This window comes from Coregonus lavaretus (assembly GCF_964263955.1).
Source record: "Coregonus lavaretus genome assembly, chromosome: 16".
In the NCBI taxonomy this organism is placed as follows: domain Eukaryota; kingdom Metazoa; phylum Chordata; class Actinopteri; order Salmoniformes; family Salmonidae; genus Coregonus; species Coregonus lavaretus.
The window spans coordinates 39,618,863-39,632,390 of record NC_140003.1 but is presented as its reverse complement, the minus strand read 5'-3'; the positions used below and the strand labels follow the sequence as shown (position 1 = coordinate 39,632,390).

Below are 13,528 nucleotides of genomic sequence, written 5' to 3'. Positions count from 1 at the left end.
TTCCTTATCTATTTTTTACTTAATACTTATTTTTCTTAAAACTGCATTGTTGGTTATGGGCTTGTAAGTAAGCATTTCACTGTAAGGTCTACACCTGTCGTATTCGGTGCATGTGGCAAATAAAAATTGATTTGATTTGATTTGACAGAGAGAGAGAGAGAGAGAGAGAGAGAGAGAGAGAGAGAGAGAGAGAGAGAGAGAGAGAGAGAGAGAGAGAGAGAGAGAGTGTGAGAGAGGGAGAGAGTAGATAAACGTACTGTAGAGAGACAATGGAAGGAGCAGCGTTGATGTCTCCAGACACTGTGTCCAGTATCTCCACAGCGTTCTGCAGCTCCAGCTTCTTGTACAGCGCCACAATGCTAGACTCTGCCCGGTTATCCCTGATCAGGATCTTACGCAGGATCCGGTTATTAAACTTCAGAAACCTGACAAAGAGGGCAGATACTAAACATTATCACAGACAGTCACAGACAGAGGCATTTCATAATACCCATGGAAGCAATATTAAACTCATGCCTTGGTGTTCACACAAAGTTATAGAAACTGGATAAGCTCCTCCCAAAGTCCTCCAACAGGCCAAGTGGTGTATGGTCGTGGAAACTAAAGGAGAGAGGGAATGTGCTTTGCTTCCTGGTATGACGACAAGTTCTGACTAGGAGAGTTGACCTAAGCTGACTTAAAAAGGATTCCAGACAAACCCTTCCTGGTGTACAGAGGGGTGTAGTGAGGATATGGGTAATGGGGGGGGTAGGGGTGTATTGTTACTATACCAACTCTAGGTGTGTGGAAGGACCGTACATTTGTTTGGGACATAGGGGGAAGAGTAGAAGCCACTCATGAGAAAGTTGCAGCTCAAAGGAACACGACACCGCATTCCAGTAAAATGTCAAGCCATGCTTTCACAGACAGAACAATGGCAATGAAAAAACAAAAACCGCAGACAGCAAAATCTAGAACGCAGAAAAACTTTAATCTCACCCCCAGTTCACTAGGGAAACAGGTAGGGACTGAGCAATGTTAAAAGGAAACAAAATATACAACCAGTGATATTTGATTAATATGTAGCATCAAAAGTCACTTCCTTCACTTAATCTTTACTGCTCTTTAAATTAAAATTAAATTAAAATTAATATGCCATTTAGCAGACGCTTTTATCCAAAGCGACTTACAGTCATGCGTGCATACATTTTTGTGTATGGGTGGTCCCGGGGATCGAACCCACTACCTTGGCGTTACAAGCGCCGTGCTCTACCAGCTGAGCTACAGAGGACCACACAGAGGACCTTTAAACACAGGTTAGGTGAAGGCATATGATGCCCCTAAGGAAGTCATTTTTAAGTAAGTAGTCAGGGCAGATGTATGAAAGGTGACGAGGAGAGGAAGCCAAATAAGAAAAATAAGAAAATATATATATTTTATTGTCACATACACCAGATAGGTGCAGGGAAATGTGTTGTTTAACAGGATCAGCCATAATAGTACGGCACAGCTGGAGCAAATTAGGGTTAAGTGCCTTGCTCAAGGGCACATCAACAGATTTTTCACCTTTGTCGGCTCGGGTATTCAAACCAGACCTGCCTCCCTAAACAATGGTACCCTGGGAGTAGGTGGACAGGAAGTGATGAAACAGGAAAAAGAAGCTCTTACTTGTCCTTCCAGTAGTAGTGGCTCCACTGGCCACAGAGGTCCTCTACCCCAGCGATGGTGTGCTCCATGAGCTGAGGGATGAGAGGGGAGGGGTTACAGGTGGCTACACACACAGTGAGCCAAAACATAGCATATACTGCAGACTGGAACTGTGCACTGTACAGTAAAAACAACAGCCCAATGACAAGAAAACAAACAAACACTATTTCTTGACCTACCCTGGAGTGGATCTCTACGTTGATGGTGTCCAGGTTGCGGTTGGTTCTGCGGACGTTGATAAACTCGATCAGCGGCCGTATGCTGATTCCCTGTGGACAGGAGCAGGAGATCAATGGTTCTGGTCAGATAGTTATTACTAAACCAGGCATCTAGATCACTTCTGGATCACTTTTGGATCACTTCTCTCCTACCTGGATGAAGACTGTGAACATGATCATACAGATGGTGGTGGTGACAAAGAGTTTCTTGCGGCCAATGCTGTCTGGAAGGGTGAAGACCAGGGCAAAGGAGATTGCCCCTCGCAGGCCACCGTAACCCAGAATAAACTGGTCCTTGAAGTTGAAGGGGATGGTGCGGAAAGGGTTAATGATCTGGGTCAGCACCAGGACACCTGGGAGGAGTGGAGGTAAAGGGTGAAAGGTTAAAGGTGAGAATCAGGATGTTTCACTCCATATTCAAACTGATCAGCCTGAGTAAGGCACTGCACAGATTGGCTCATCTTTCTAAGTGAACTCACAAGACACTTTGTCATAGCCTCTGCACCACCCCTCCCCAAAAACACACACACTCTCCCCCTCTTACCCAGGCCTCTCCACACGAAGGCGAACAGCAGTGTGAACATGATGTAGCCCCAGTTCCACTCGTGTTCTGTTGTTATGGTGACCACGCCCAGGAAGAAGAAGATGAGGGTCTCTGAGATGGTGCCCAGCATTTTGACCACATGGCGGATAGTGGTGCAGGACCGCTGGGACACATTCTCCTCCACATAGTACTTCATGGTCAGGGCACAGGTCACAATGCTGTGGACAGACGTAACACAGAGTCATCAGTGGTGTGTGTGTGTGTGTGTTTTAGTGTATGCATGTGTGTTTTCCTGCATGTATACGTGTGTGTAGGCACAATGTGCATGCTCATTCCGTCACTCACGCCATAATGCTGGAGATGGAGAACAGCTCTGCCACAAGGTAGGCCAGGTAGCTGTACATAAAGATAAAGAGGGGTTCTATCTCCCTGACGTTAGAGGTGAAACGCGTGGTGAAGGAGGCTACGAAGCCAAAGATGACACCAAAGCCCAGACCCCCCATGCCCACCACGAAGAACCTAGCCACGCCCAGAAATACATCCACCGGCTCCACCTCCGGCATATCTGCTACGAAGTTAAACATGTTGTACAACACCTGGAGAGAGAGAGAGAGAGAGAGAAAGAGAGAGAGAGAGAGGGACCCACACGGAGAGAGGGGGGGAGAGAGAGGGAGAGAGAGAGGGAGAGGAAGAGTCAGACAGACAGACAGACCCCCTGTCTGAAGTCATGGATCAGAAACAGGGGTCAAGAACTCCAATGACTTTATTATCCTGATAAATCACTAAGTCATGTGTGTTTGAACTGTTGTGTTTACTATGTGATATCTACACAGTATCTAGCATGACTCCTGAACAAAAGAACACTGTGGCAAGAAAGAGCCTTTGTTTTTTTCTGCGACTGTTCCAACTTCAATATTAATCATAAACCTGGGTGGAATTTCACCCTACCGTTCATAAATAAAAATATTTAGCCTGTAGATTTGTTAAGGAAATCAACATATATACTGAACAAATATATAAACGCAACATGTAAAGTGTTGGTCCCATGTTTCATGAGCTGAAATAAAAGATCCCAGAAATGTTCCATACGCACAAAAAGCTTCTATCTCCCAAATTTTGTGAACAAATTTGTTTACATCCCGGTTAGTGAGAATTTCTACCATGCCAAGATAATCCATCCATTTGACAGGTGTGGCATATCAAGAAGCTGATTAAACAGCATGATCATTACACAGGTGAACCTTGTGCTGGGGACAATAAAAGGCCACTCTAAAATGTGCAGTTTCGTCACACAACACAATGCCACAGATGTCTCAAGTTTTGAGGGAGCGTGCAATTGGCATGCTGACTGCAGGAATGTCTACCAGAGCTATTGCCAGAGAATTGAATGTTAATTTCTCTACCATAAGCCGCCTCCAACGTCGTTTTAGAGAATTTGGCAGTATGTCCAACCGGCCTTACAACCGCAGACCATGTGTAACCATGCCAGCCCAGGACCTCCACATCCAGCTTCTTCACCTGCGGGATTGTCTGAGACGAGCCACTCAGACAGCTGATGAAACTGTGGGTTTGCACAACTGAGGAATTTCTGCTCAAACTGTCAGAAACCGTCTCAGGGAAGCTCATCTGTGTGCTCGTTGTCCTCACCAGGGTCTTGACCTGACTGCAGTTAGGCGTTGTAACCGACTTCAGTTGGCAAATGCTGACCTTCAATGTCCACTGGCACGCTGGAGAAGTGTGCTCTTCACGGATTAATCCCAATTTCAACTGTACCGGGCGTCGTGTGGGTGAGCGATTTGCTGATGTCAACGTTGTGAACAGAGTGCCCGATGGTGGCGGTGGGGTTATGGTATGGGCAGGCATAAGCTATGGAGAACGAACACAATTGCATTTTATCGATGGCAATTTCAATGCACAGAGATACCGCGACGAGATCTTCAGGCCCATTGTCGTTCCATTAATCTGCCACCATCACCTCATGTTTCAGCATGATAATGCACGGCCCCACGTCACAAGGATATGTAAACAGTTCCTGGAAGCTGAAAATGTCCCAGTTCTTCCATGGCCTGCATATTCACCAGACATGTCACCCATTGAGCATGTTTGGGATGCTCTGGATCGACGTGTATGACAGCGTGTTTCAGTTCCCCCCAATATCCAGCAACTTCGCACAGCAATTGAATAGGAGTGGGACAACATTCCACAGTCCACAATCAACAGCCTGATCAACTCTATGCGAAGGAGATGTGTTGCGCTGCATGAGGCATATTGTCATCACACCAGATACTGACTGGCTTTCTAATCCACGGGCCAACCTTTTTTTTAAGGTATATGTGACTAACCGATGAATATCTGTATTCCCAGTCATGTGAAATCCATAGATAAGGGCCTAAGGAATTTATTTCAATTGACTGATTTCCTTATATGAACTGTAACTCAGTAAAATCTTAGAAATGGTGCATGTTGCGTTTATATATTTTTGTTCAGTGTACTTCAGAGTCCTACATTTCTGAGTGTTTATAAATGTTAGACACGTTGATCAGTGAGCGTTTATAAATGTTAGACACATTGATCAGTGAGCGTTTATAGATGTTAGATCCGTTGATCAGTGAGCGTTTATAGACGTTAGATCCGTTGATCAGTGAGCATTTATAGACGTTAGATCCGTTGATCAGTGAGCGTTTATAGACGTTAGACACATTGATCAGTGAGCGTTTATAGAAGTTAGACCCGTTGATCAGTGAGCGTTTATAGACGTTAGATCCGTTGATCAGTGAGCGTTTATAGACGTAAGACACATTGATCAGTGAGCGTTTATAGAAGTTAGACCCGTTGATCAGTGAGCGTTTATAGACGTTAGATCCATTGATCAGTGAGCATTTATAGACGTTAGACCCATTGATCAGTGAGCGTTTAGATGTTAGACCCGTTGATCAGTGAGCGTTTATAAACGTTAGACCCATTGATCAGTGAGCGTTTATAGACGTTAGACCCGTTGATCAGTGAGCGTTTATAGACGTTAGATCCGTTGATCAGTGAGCGTTTATAGACGTTAGACCCGTTGATCAGTGAGCGTTTATAGACGTTAGACACATTGATCAGTGAGCGTTTATAGAAGTTAGACCTGTTGATCAGTGAGCGTTTATAGACGTTAGACACATTGATCAGTGAGCGTTTATAGGCGTTAGATCCGTTGATCAGTGAGCGTTTATAGATGTTAGACCCATTGATCAATGAGCGTTTATAGACATAAGACACATTGATCAGTGAGCGTTTATAGAAGTTAGACCCGTTGATCAGTGAGCATTTATAGACGTAAGACACATTGATCAGTGAGCGTTTATAGAAGTTAGACCCGTTGATCAGTGAGCGTTTATAGACGTAAGACACATTGATCAGTGAGCGTTTATAGAAGTTAGACCCGTTGATCAGTGAGCATTTATAGACGTTAGATCCGTTGATCAGTGAGCGTTTATAGACGTTAGATCTGTTGATCAGTGAGCGTTTATAGACGTAAGACACATTGATCAGTGAGCGTTTATAGACGTTAGACCCGTTGATCAGTGAGCGTTTATAGACGTAAGACACATTGATCAGTATGGTGTTTATAGACGTTAGACCCGTTGATCCTGTAATGCCACCCTGCTGTGACCCTAATTGTGTAGACTTGCCCCCAGGACACTGATCAGTTAGAATTTGGGGAGGGTAAGCTGATCCTAGACCTGCACCCCTGGTACAGTCCTGTGTTTGTACTGAGAATGTGACAGACAGGGGAACTGACGGAGCTTTCTCAGCTCATTTGTTTACCAGCTCTCTGTTGATGTTTCTGACTGTGTTAGTTCCTTATTGAATGGTATGTTTGTAGATGTGTCTGATATACAAGACACATATTCCAGGACTGACAAATGAATGTATGCATAGACTCATTGTACTCTATTGCCTGCTTTGTTCTGGCTCATCCTGTCTGAGCAATCTGTTTAGTGATGTTACCACTGGTCAGTGATCTAGTTAGTGACCTAGTACCCTGGTTGGTGCCTCTCTGGTTATTTAACTGTTTGTCCTGGCAGAGGCAGGTGCACTCATTAGTTTGCTGGCTAGTGACCTGGTTAGTGCACTGGTTAGTGCACTGCAACCCTGGTTAGTGCCCTACCACCTGTCCTCTCTCTGTGTGTGTTCCAGCAGTTCTACTCCGTCAGTAGAAGCCACACCTCGTCTCTCTCTGGTGTCCAGGGGAAGTGTTTGTCCTTGTTCTCTCCACTCCATTACTGAGTACTAAACATAAGAACTAAGCAACTAGGGATTTACATGGAATTACATACATACAGTGCTATGAAAAAGTATTTTCCCCCTTTCTAATTTTCTCTACTTTTGCATATTTGTGATACTGAATGTTATCAGATCTTCAACCAAAACCTAATATTAGATAAAGGGAACATAAGTGAACAAATAACACAACAATTACATATTTATTTCATTTATTTCATAAACAAAGTTATGCAACACCCAATTCCCCTGTGTGAAAAAGTAATTGCCCCCTTACACAATAACTGGTTGAGCCACCTTTAGCTGCAATGACTCCAACCAAATGCTTCCTGTAGTTGTTGATCAGTCTCTCACGTCGCTGTGGAGGAATTTTTGGCCCACTCTTCCATGCAGAACTGCTTTAACTCAGTGACGTGTGGGTTTTCAAGCATGAACTGCTCATTTCAAGTCCTGCCACAACATCTCAATTGGGATTAGGTCTGGACTTTGACTAGGCCATTCCAAAACGTCCAATTTGTTGCTTTTTAGCAATTTTCATGTAGACTTGATTGTGTGTTTTGGATCATTGTCTTGCTGCATGACCCAGCTGCGCTTCAGCTTCAGCTCACAGACGGATGGTCTTACATTCTCCTGTAGAATTCTCTGATACAGGGCAGAATTCATGGTTCCTTCTATTAAGGCAAGTCGTCCAGGTCCTGAGGCAGCAAAGCATCCCCAAACCATCACACCACCACCACCATGCTTGACCTTTGGTATGATCCCATACACAAAAAATGTATGCACGCATGACTGTAAGTCGCTTTGGATAAAAGCGTCTGCTAAATGGCATATTATATTATGTTTTTACTGTGGAATGCAGAGTTTGGTTTTCGCCAGGCATTACTGGAACCATGTCGTCCAAAAAGTTATACTTGTGAATCATCTGTCCATAGAACGTTCTTCCAAGAGTCTTGATGATCTGATCATCCTGGTGCTTTTTGGCAAACTTGAGTCAACTTTTTGGACGAGATGGGTCCCATTATGCCTGGCGAAAACCAAACACTGCATTCCACAGTAAGAACATCATACCAAAGGTCAAGCATGGTGGTGGTGCGTGATGGTTTGGGGATGCTTTGCTGCCTCATGACCTGGACGACTTGCCTTAATAGAAGGAACCTTGAATTCTGCTCTGTATCAGAGAATTCTACAGGAGAATGTCAGACCATTCGTCTGTGAGCTAAAGCTGAAGCGCAGCTGGGTCATGCAGCAAGACAATGATCCAAAACACACAATCAAGTCTACATGAACATTTCTAAAAAGCAACAAATTGGTTTTGGAATGGCCTAGTCAAAGTCCAGACCTAATCCCAATTGAGATGTTGTGGCAGGACTTGAAACGAGCAGTTCATGCTTGAAAACCCACACGTCACTGAGTTAAAGCAGTTCTACATGGAAGAGTGGGCCAAAATTCCTCCACAGTGACGTGAGAGACTGATCAACAACTACAGGAAGCATTTGGTTGGAGTCATTGCAGCTAAAGGTGGCACAACCAGTTATTGAGTGTAAGGGGGCAATTACTTTTTCACACAGGGGAATTGGGTGTTGCATAACTTTGTTTATGAAATAAATGAAATAAATATGTAATTGTTGTGTTATTTGTTCACTTATGTTCCCTTTATCTAATATTAGGTTTTGATTTAAGATCTGATAACATTCAGTATCACAAATATGCAAAAGTAGAGAAAATTAGAAAGGGGGCAAATACTTTTTCATAGCACTGTACATACACGTGAGTTTGATTCCTTTAATTGACTGATATTCCTTAAAGGAAGAATGAGACCTAAAAGGGGGAAATCAAAGCTCCATCTGCATGTGCTGCACAATGGCGGTATCTGATGTCCCCATACTTGTTGAACAATCTCTCTCTACACACAACACACACACCAGTCTGTGGCAGAAAAACAGTCTGATATACACGCCAACACTGATGTACGTTATATTCCACCTGATACCTAGCCAACGGCCCTGGCCAAAGAGAGTTTGTGACCTCAGGAATCAGTGTGGTGGCATCTGAACGATCACACATAAATCAAGAAACACACAGACAGTCTTTTATATGTGGACTTCCTGGATACTTAAGCTGCTAGAGCCAAAGAGTCTGTGATTGGATAGATTCCTCGACATCCACTGAAACCTGAGCTCAGTCTTTACAGAGAACACAATCACCAGAGAGGTGAAATACAGGTTTGACTCAGTTCAACACACTAGGAGTGTTTCTCAAAATGCATACTACCGTGCTCCGAGCATGCAAATTGGAGCAGGGAAGGGTCGGAGTATGAGTCCAAATCAAAGTATGCGAAAGGGCATGGAGGGCACTGCTCGAATGCGTACTCTGTTTGAAGCGTTTGCTAAATGGCATATTATTTGTACATATTTTGAAGCATGCATCGATGTAAGCTTCAAGAGAAAGTATGCAAAGAAATATGACAAAACCACGTAAAAAATGATGCACATTTTCTTGAGCTGAAGCAAGAGAAACTACACTCCGACTTCGGAATGAAATGCTGCATATTCACATCTCATATGTTGCCAGACTACATTATTTTATCTTGATATGTTAATAAATACATGCTGTGTTAATTTTGGCATGTTTACCTGCCTACGTATCGTAGATTGCAAGCCCATAATAAGTCAATAGGTCTAACTGGCTAGCTACAAGTACTGTTAGCTAGCCAGATAGCCACAAAGAATTGTTAGCTAGCTACCCTCGAAGAATTTATATCTTGTATAATATTAGTTTCATGTCCATTTTTCCTGTTAAACTATCTGGTTAGCTACATTATTATCTAGCTGATAATTATCAAGTAAAATGTTTTCTTTGTGTATATCTTGTTTCGTCTATTGTTGCCATTGTCCTGGCTGGAAGAAGGTTCAGTGAATGGGGAGGTGAAGCGTGAGGTAATACAGTAGGGGGAGTGTGAGTGCTTCTCAAATATATTGTTTTATGCATTCTCCACACTCTTGTCCTCACAAGAACGTACTCAGGAGAATGTGGTCGCAGAATGCACTCGGAGCATGAGAGTGTGGACCATGGTAGTATGCATATTGAGAAACACTCTATTATAGACACTAAGCCGGTAGTTCAGTGACTGGTCTTGAAACCTCCTTCAGTCCACTCATCCATGTTAAGATATAGTTTGGAATCTATGAACATTATGTTGACTGAGGACTGGGAGGAGCAGGAGTATCAATGTTGTTCAAGTGTTGCATGTGTTGGAAGGTCTACCTGTCTGTCAAAGCTTTCAATTACGGTAACTAAACTGTGCTGCTGGCACCAGCACATCAGGAATGGTTTAAGGGTCTTGTTTCTGGTGCTTTGCTGACCTATAAAACAGCACTCAGCCTGGAGGTGTCACTGTGATGTCATTGGTCAGTTATGAGAACAAGCAGTCAAAGGCAGAGAACCAAAGAATGCAGTTATCCAGACAGGCTGACATCACGTGTAGCAACAAGTGTCTCTTTGTAACCATCTCACTTCCATTCTATCTGCACCTCGATGTACAGTAAGTCACTCTGCCAAACACAATGATGTACTACTGCTCACAACGGGGACACCTTGTTCAATAGGCATTTCCAGAACACAACAATGTACTCATTGGGTGCTGCACATCTGACACACACACACACACATTCTATCTTCTATCTCTCACACTCACTCACTCTCTCTCTCTCTCACACGCACACACAAACACACACTCACCACAGTGACAGCATCATTGAACAGGCACTCTCCAAACACCACGATGTAGAGCTGCTCGTTAACAGAGACATCCTCGAACACGCTGAGTACGGCCACTGGGTCCACAGCTGAGATGATGGTGGCAAACAGCAAGTTCTCCTGAAGGTTAATGTCCTGCACCTCAAACGCCTCGATCTGACACACCGCATACAGAGACATCCCTATCCCAATGCTGTTCCACAGGGTGCCCACCACTGCAAACCAAAGCACCTGTAGGCAGAAGATGGTATGGGAACTTCCATTGTTCATTGGGGCATAATGTGAAACATTATATGGCAAATGGTTCACCTACCAGAATGGAATAAAGCAAGTATATTCCTGTATTGGTTGAAATGTAGGCTAATTCTTCGGGTCAGTTATCCCAGAAACAGATTAAGCCTATTCCAGGACTAAAAAGCACTAGAGCCCTTTTAACCTTTAGAGCACTTTTTAGTCCTGGACTATAGGCTTGATCAGTGTCAGGGAAACGGGCCCCTTGAGTCCCTCCAGAGACCATAATTAGTATTGATATTAGCACATAAAACCATCATACCGTGCCCACGTTCTCGAAGAATGGCCGTGTGGGCATGAAGTATCCAGACTCCAGTACGATGGGAGGCAGCATATAGAGGAAAAAGACGTTGGAGCTGAGCACAGCAGGGGGCTCCTCGTGGACAGAGTGCATGATGGCCCCTACGATCAGACCAATACTGATCAGGAGACATGACTCTGGGACCCAGAAGGTAACCTTGTGGTATACATGGAAACCTGGGAGAGAGAGAGGTTGAAGGTCTGATACTGTACATGGCAGCTACACTATACGTACAAAAGTATGTGGACACCCTTTCAAATTAGTGGATTCTATTTCAGCCACACCCGTTGCTGACTGGTGTATAAAATTGAGCACACAGACATGCAATCTCCATAGATAAACATTGGCAGTAGAATGGCCTTACTGAAGAGCTCAGTGACTTTCAATGTGGCACCATCATAGGATGCCACCTTTCCAACAAGTCAGTTCGTAGGTTAGGATGGACACATTAACCCTAGATCTGTGTCAAAGGGCAACTTCTACAACTGCCAATATATTTTTCATTCCCATCAGTAGCGGTGTCAGGTTTTATCTAACTAGCTAACGCTGGGTAGTTCTGGCTGTGTGAAAAACTGATATAGAATGCTTTGAAACCAAGAATACTTCCCTGCTAGTACAGAATTACTTGCCCAATCACTGCCTAGGGGAAGATCTCAATTTCATACTCCTCGCGTCCTCTCTCTTCTCTCATCGCCTTCTCAAAACCCATTGGATGAGAAGTTCAGAGGGGAGGGACCTCTGGCTTTCTCATCCAATGGGTTCTGAGAAGGAGACGAGGAGAGAGGACGCTTAGAGTCTGAAATTGAGATCTTCCCTTAGTCTTCATCATAGAGTCAGCAAATTAGCATTGGATGTGCCACCAGTCAAGATAGAGAGAAAAAAGAGAACATAATAGTTTTTTTCAAAGGAGTGCAAAGATTAAGTAAGAAGTAAATGTAAGGTTCTTGGCAACTGCCCACACACCACCCCTGGCAAAGGCTAACGCATACAAACCTAACACACACAAAATGCATCATACCGGTTGCATTTCTGTATTTTGAAAGTTATACATCTTGAAAACTTGATTGCTGACATGCAAAACATTTTGGGACTATATCAACAACGGACTAATGAAGAAAATACCAAAAGTTTTTGAGTGAAACTTTCCTTTGAGTCTAGAGGGTCTATTGCATGTGTTAACTTCATGCAGGAGAGAGGCAGATATGATGATATATTTTTGTATTATTGTGTAGTGGAGGTTGATTAATTTCAGTTTGACCTTTCATGCCTACCTTTTTTGTTGTTGTATTAAAATAGTTTTTAACTGTGTATGTTGCTGGCTATTATTACAGTATAATAACTGTATTATAAATTGAAAATATTATGTTAAGTCTCAACCCATACAGTATGTAGAGCAGCAGTAGTAACAACCTGACAGGGGAACTGAGAAAAAGGCTAGGAAATTAACCATACAGTAGCAGAGAAAGAGTATAAAATGGATGTTTAATCCAATATAACCACATTAACAGTCACACTGGTATTCAGTACAGTATGAAAGGCCATGGCCCTAAGACTGATTGGACTGTACCAGTGTAAGTGCCCCTCTGCAATGTAATATTTGTCTGTATCCTTTTCTCAAAATACACTAGAAATTAGCCGACCCCCATAGCAAAATATGTCCCCCCTAATGTCTGAGTCAATCCTATGCCCTTGCCCATCAGAAATGTTACACCTTACCACGAAACTGAGGTGACTTGAAGATTGAAAGGGCAAATACCTTATCTTATTATTTCTCACAGAGTTGTTTGTCCATGGTCGTTTACTTTGCTTACCAATCTTGGCGAATGACGCGAGCAGCACCCAAAGCGTGACCTCAAACGGCACCTGTATACGGAGATAATTCATTGTGAAGACCGGGAGATTCGATTTCTCCGCGTCTGGAAACGCTTGTGGACCCTCCGCGTGCTTGACAGGGGGCAGGGCGGTCACGGTACCAGGGGGTTTGGATTGAATCTCCGTGTATGATCCACATGGTAGACTCAGGAGAACCAATCCGATGGTTAAAAAGTACACTGACAGTTTCATCTGGCCAAGTCCTCCCATAGTGCTCATACAACCAAAATATTTAAAACCTACTTGACTGAGAATTGATAAGCAGCTTTGAGCTATAAGAGGTCTACAGAAGTCGGGTGGCTGAGCCCCTCACGCATGCACTCACTCCATCCAAGGCTATCGAGTCAAAAACCCAGAGGACGGCGGTGGCACTTCATGAACTCCAAACTTCACCAAATGCCATTATTTATTATAAAATCAAGAGTACAATCCTCAATAAAACAATGATAAAATATACTATATTTCCATGCTTAAAATCTTCACTGTAGGATAGAACACATTCCAGTTTGCCAAACAAAGTGTTTCTCCCAAACGTACTGTTTTTGGTGATGACAGTCCTTAACCGATACCCACCGGCTACCTGCACCTGTGGCGCGT

At 43.5% G+C, this 13,528-nt stretch overlaps 1 protein-coding gene across 1 annotated transcript in view; it reads right to left on the bottom strand.

The window, feature by feature from the left end:
• The window catches only part of slc9a2 (solute carrier family 9 member 2), a 26,440-nt gene extending 12,912 nt beyond the window's left edge, over nt 1-13,528 (bottom strand). Inside the window, exons 1-9 of the mRNA XM_084179842.1 lie at nt 12,871-13,528; nt 11,021-11,235; nt 10,450-10,698; nt 2,794-3,044; nt 2,449-2,666; nt 2,058-2,257; nt 1,866-1,955; nt 1,648-1,718; nt 258-425 (exon numbers count right to left, since the gene is read on the bottom strand). Of these exons, the coding sequence (XP_084035968.1) occupies nt 258-425; nt 1,648-1,718; nt 1,866-1,955; nt 2,058-2,257; nt 2,449-2,666; nt 2,794-3,044; nt 10,450-10,698; nt 11,021-11,235; nt 12,871-13,150 (1,742 nt within the window). The 5' untranslated portion in view covers nt 13,151-13,528. The remainder of the gene's footprint in view (nt 1-257; nt 426-1,647; nt 1,719-1,865; nt 1,956-2,057; nt 2,258-2,448; nt 2,667-2,793; nt 3,045-10,449; nt 10,699-11,020; nt 11,236-12,870) is intronic.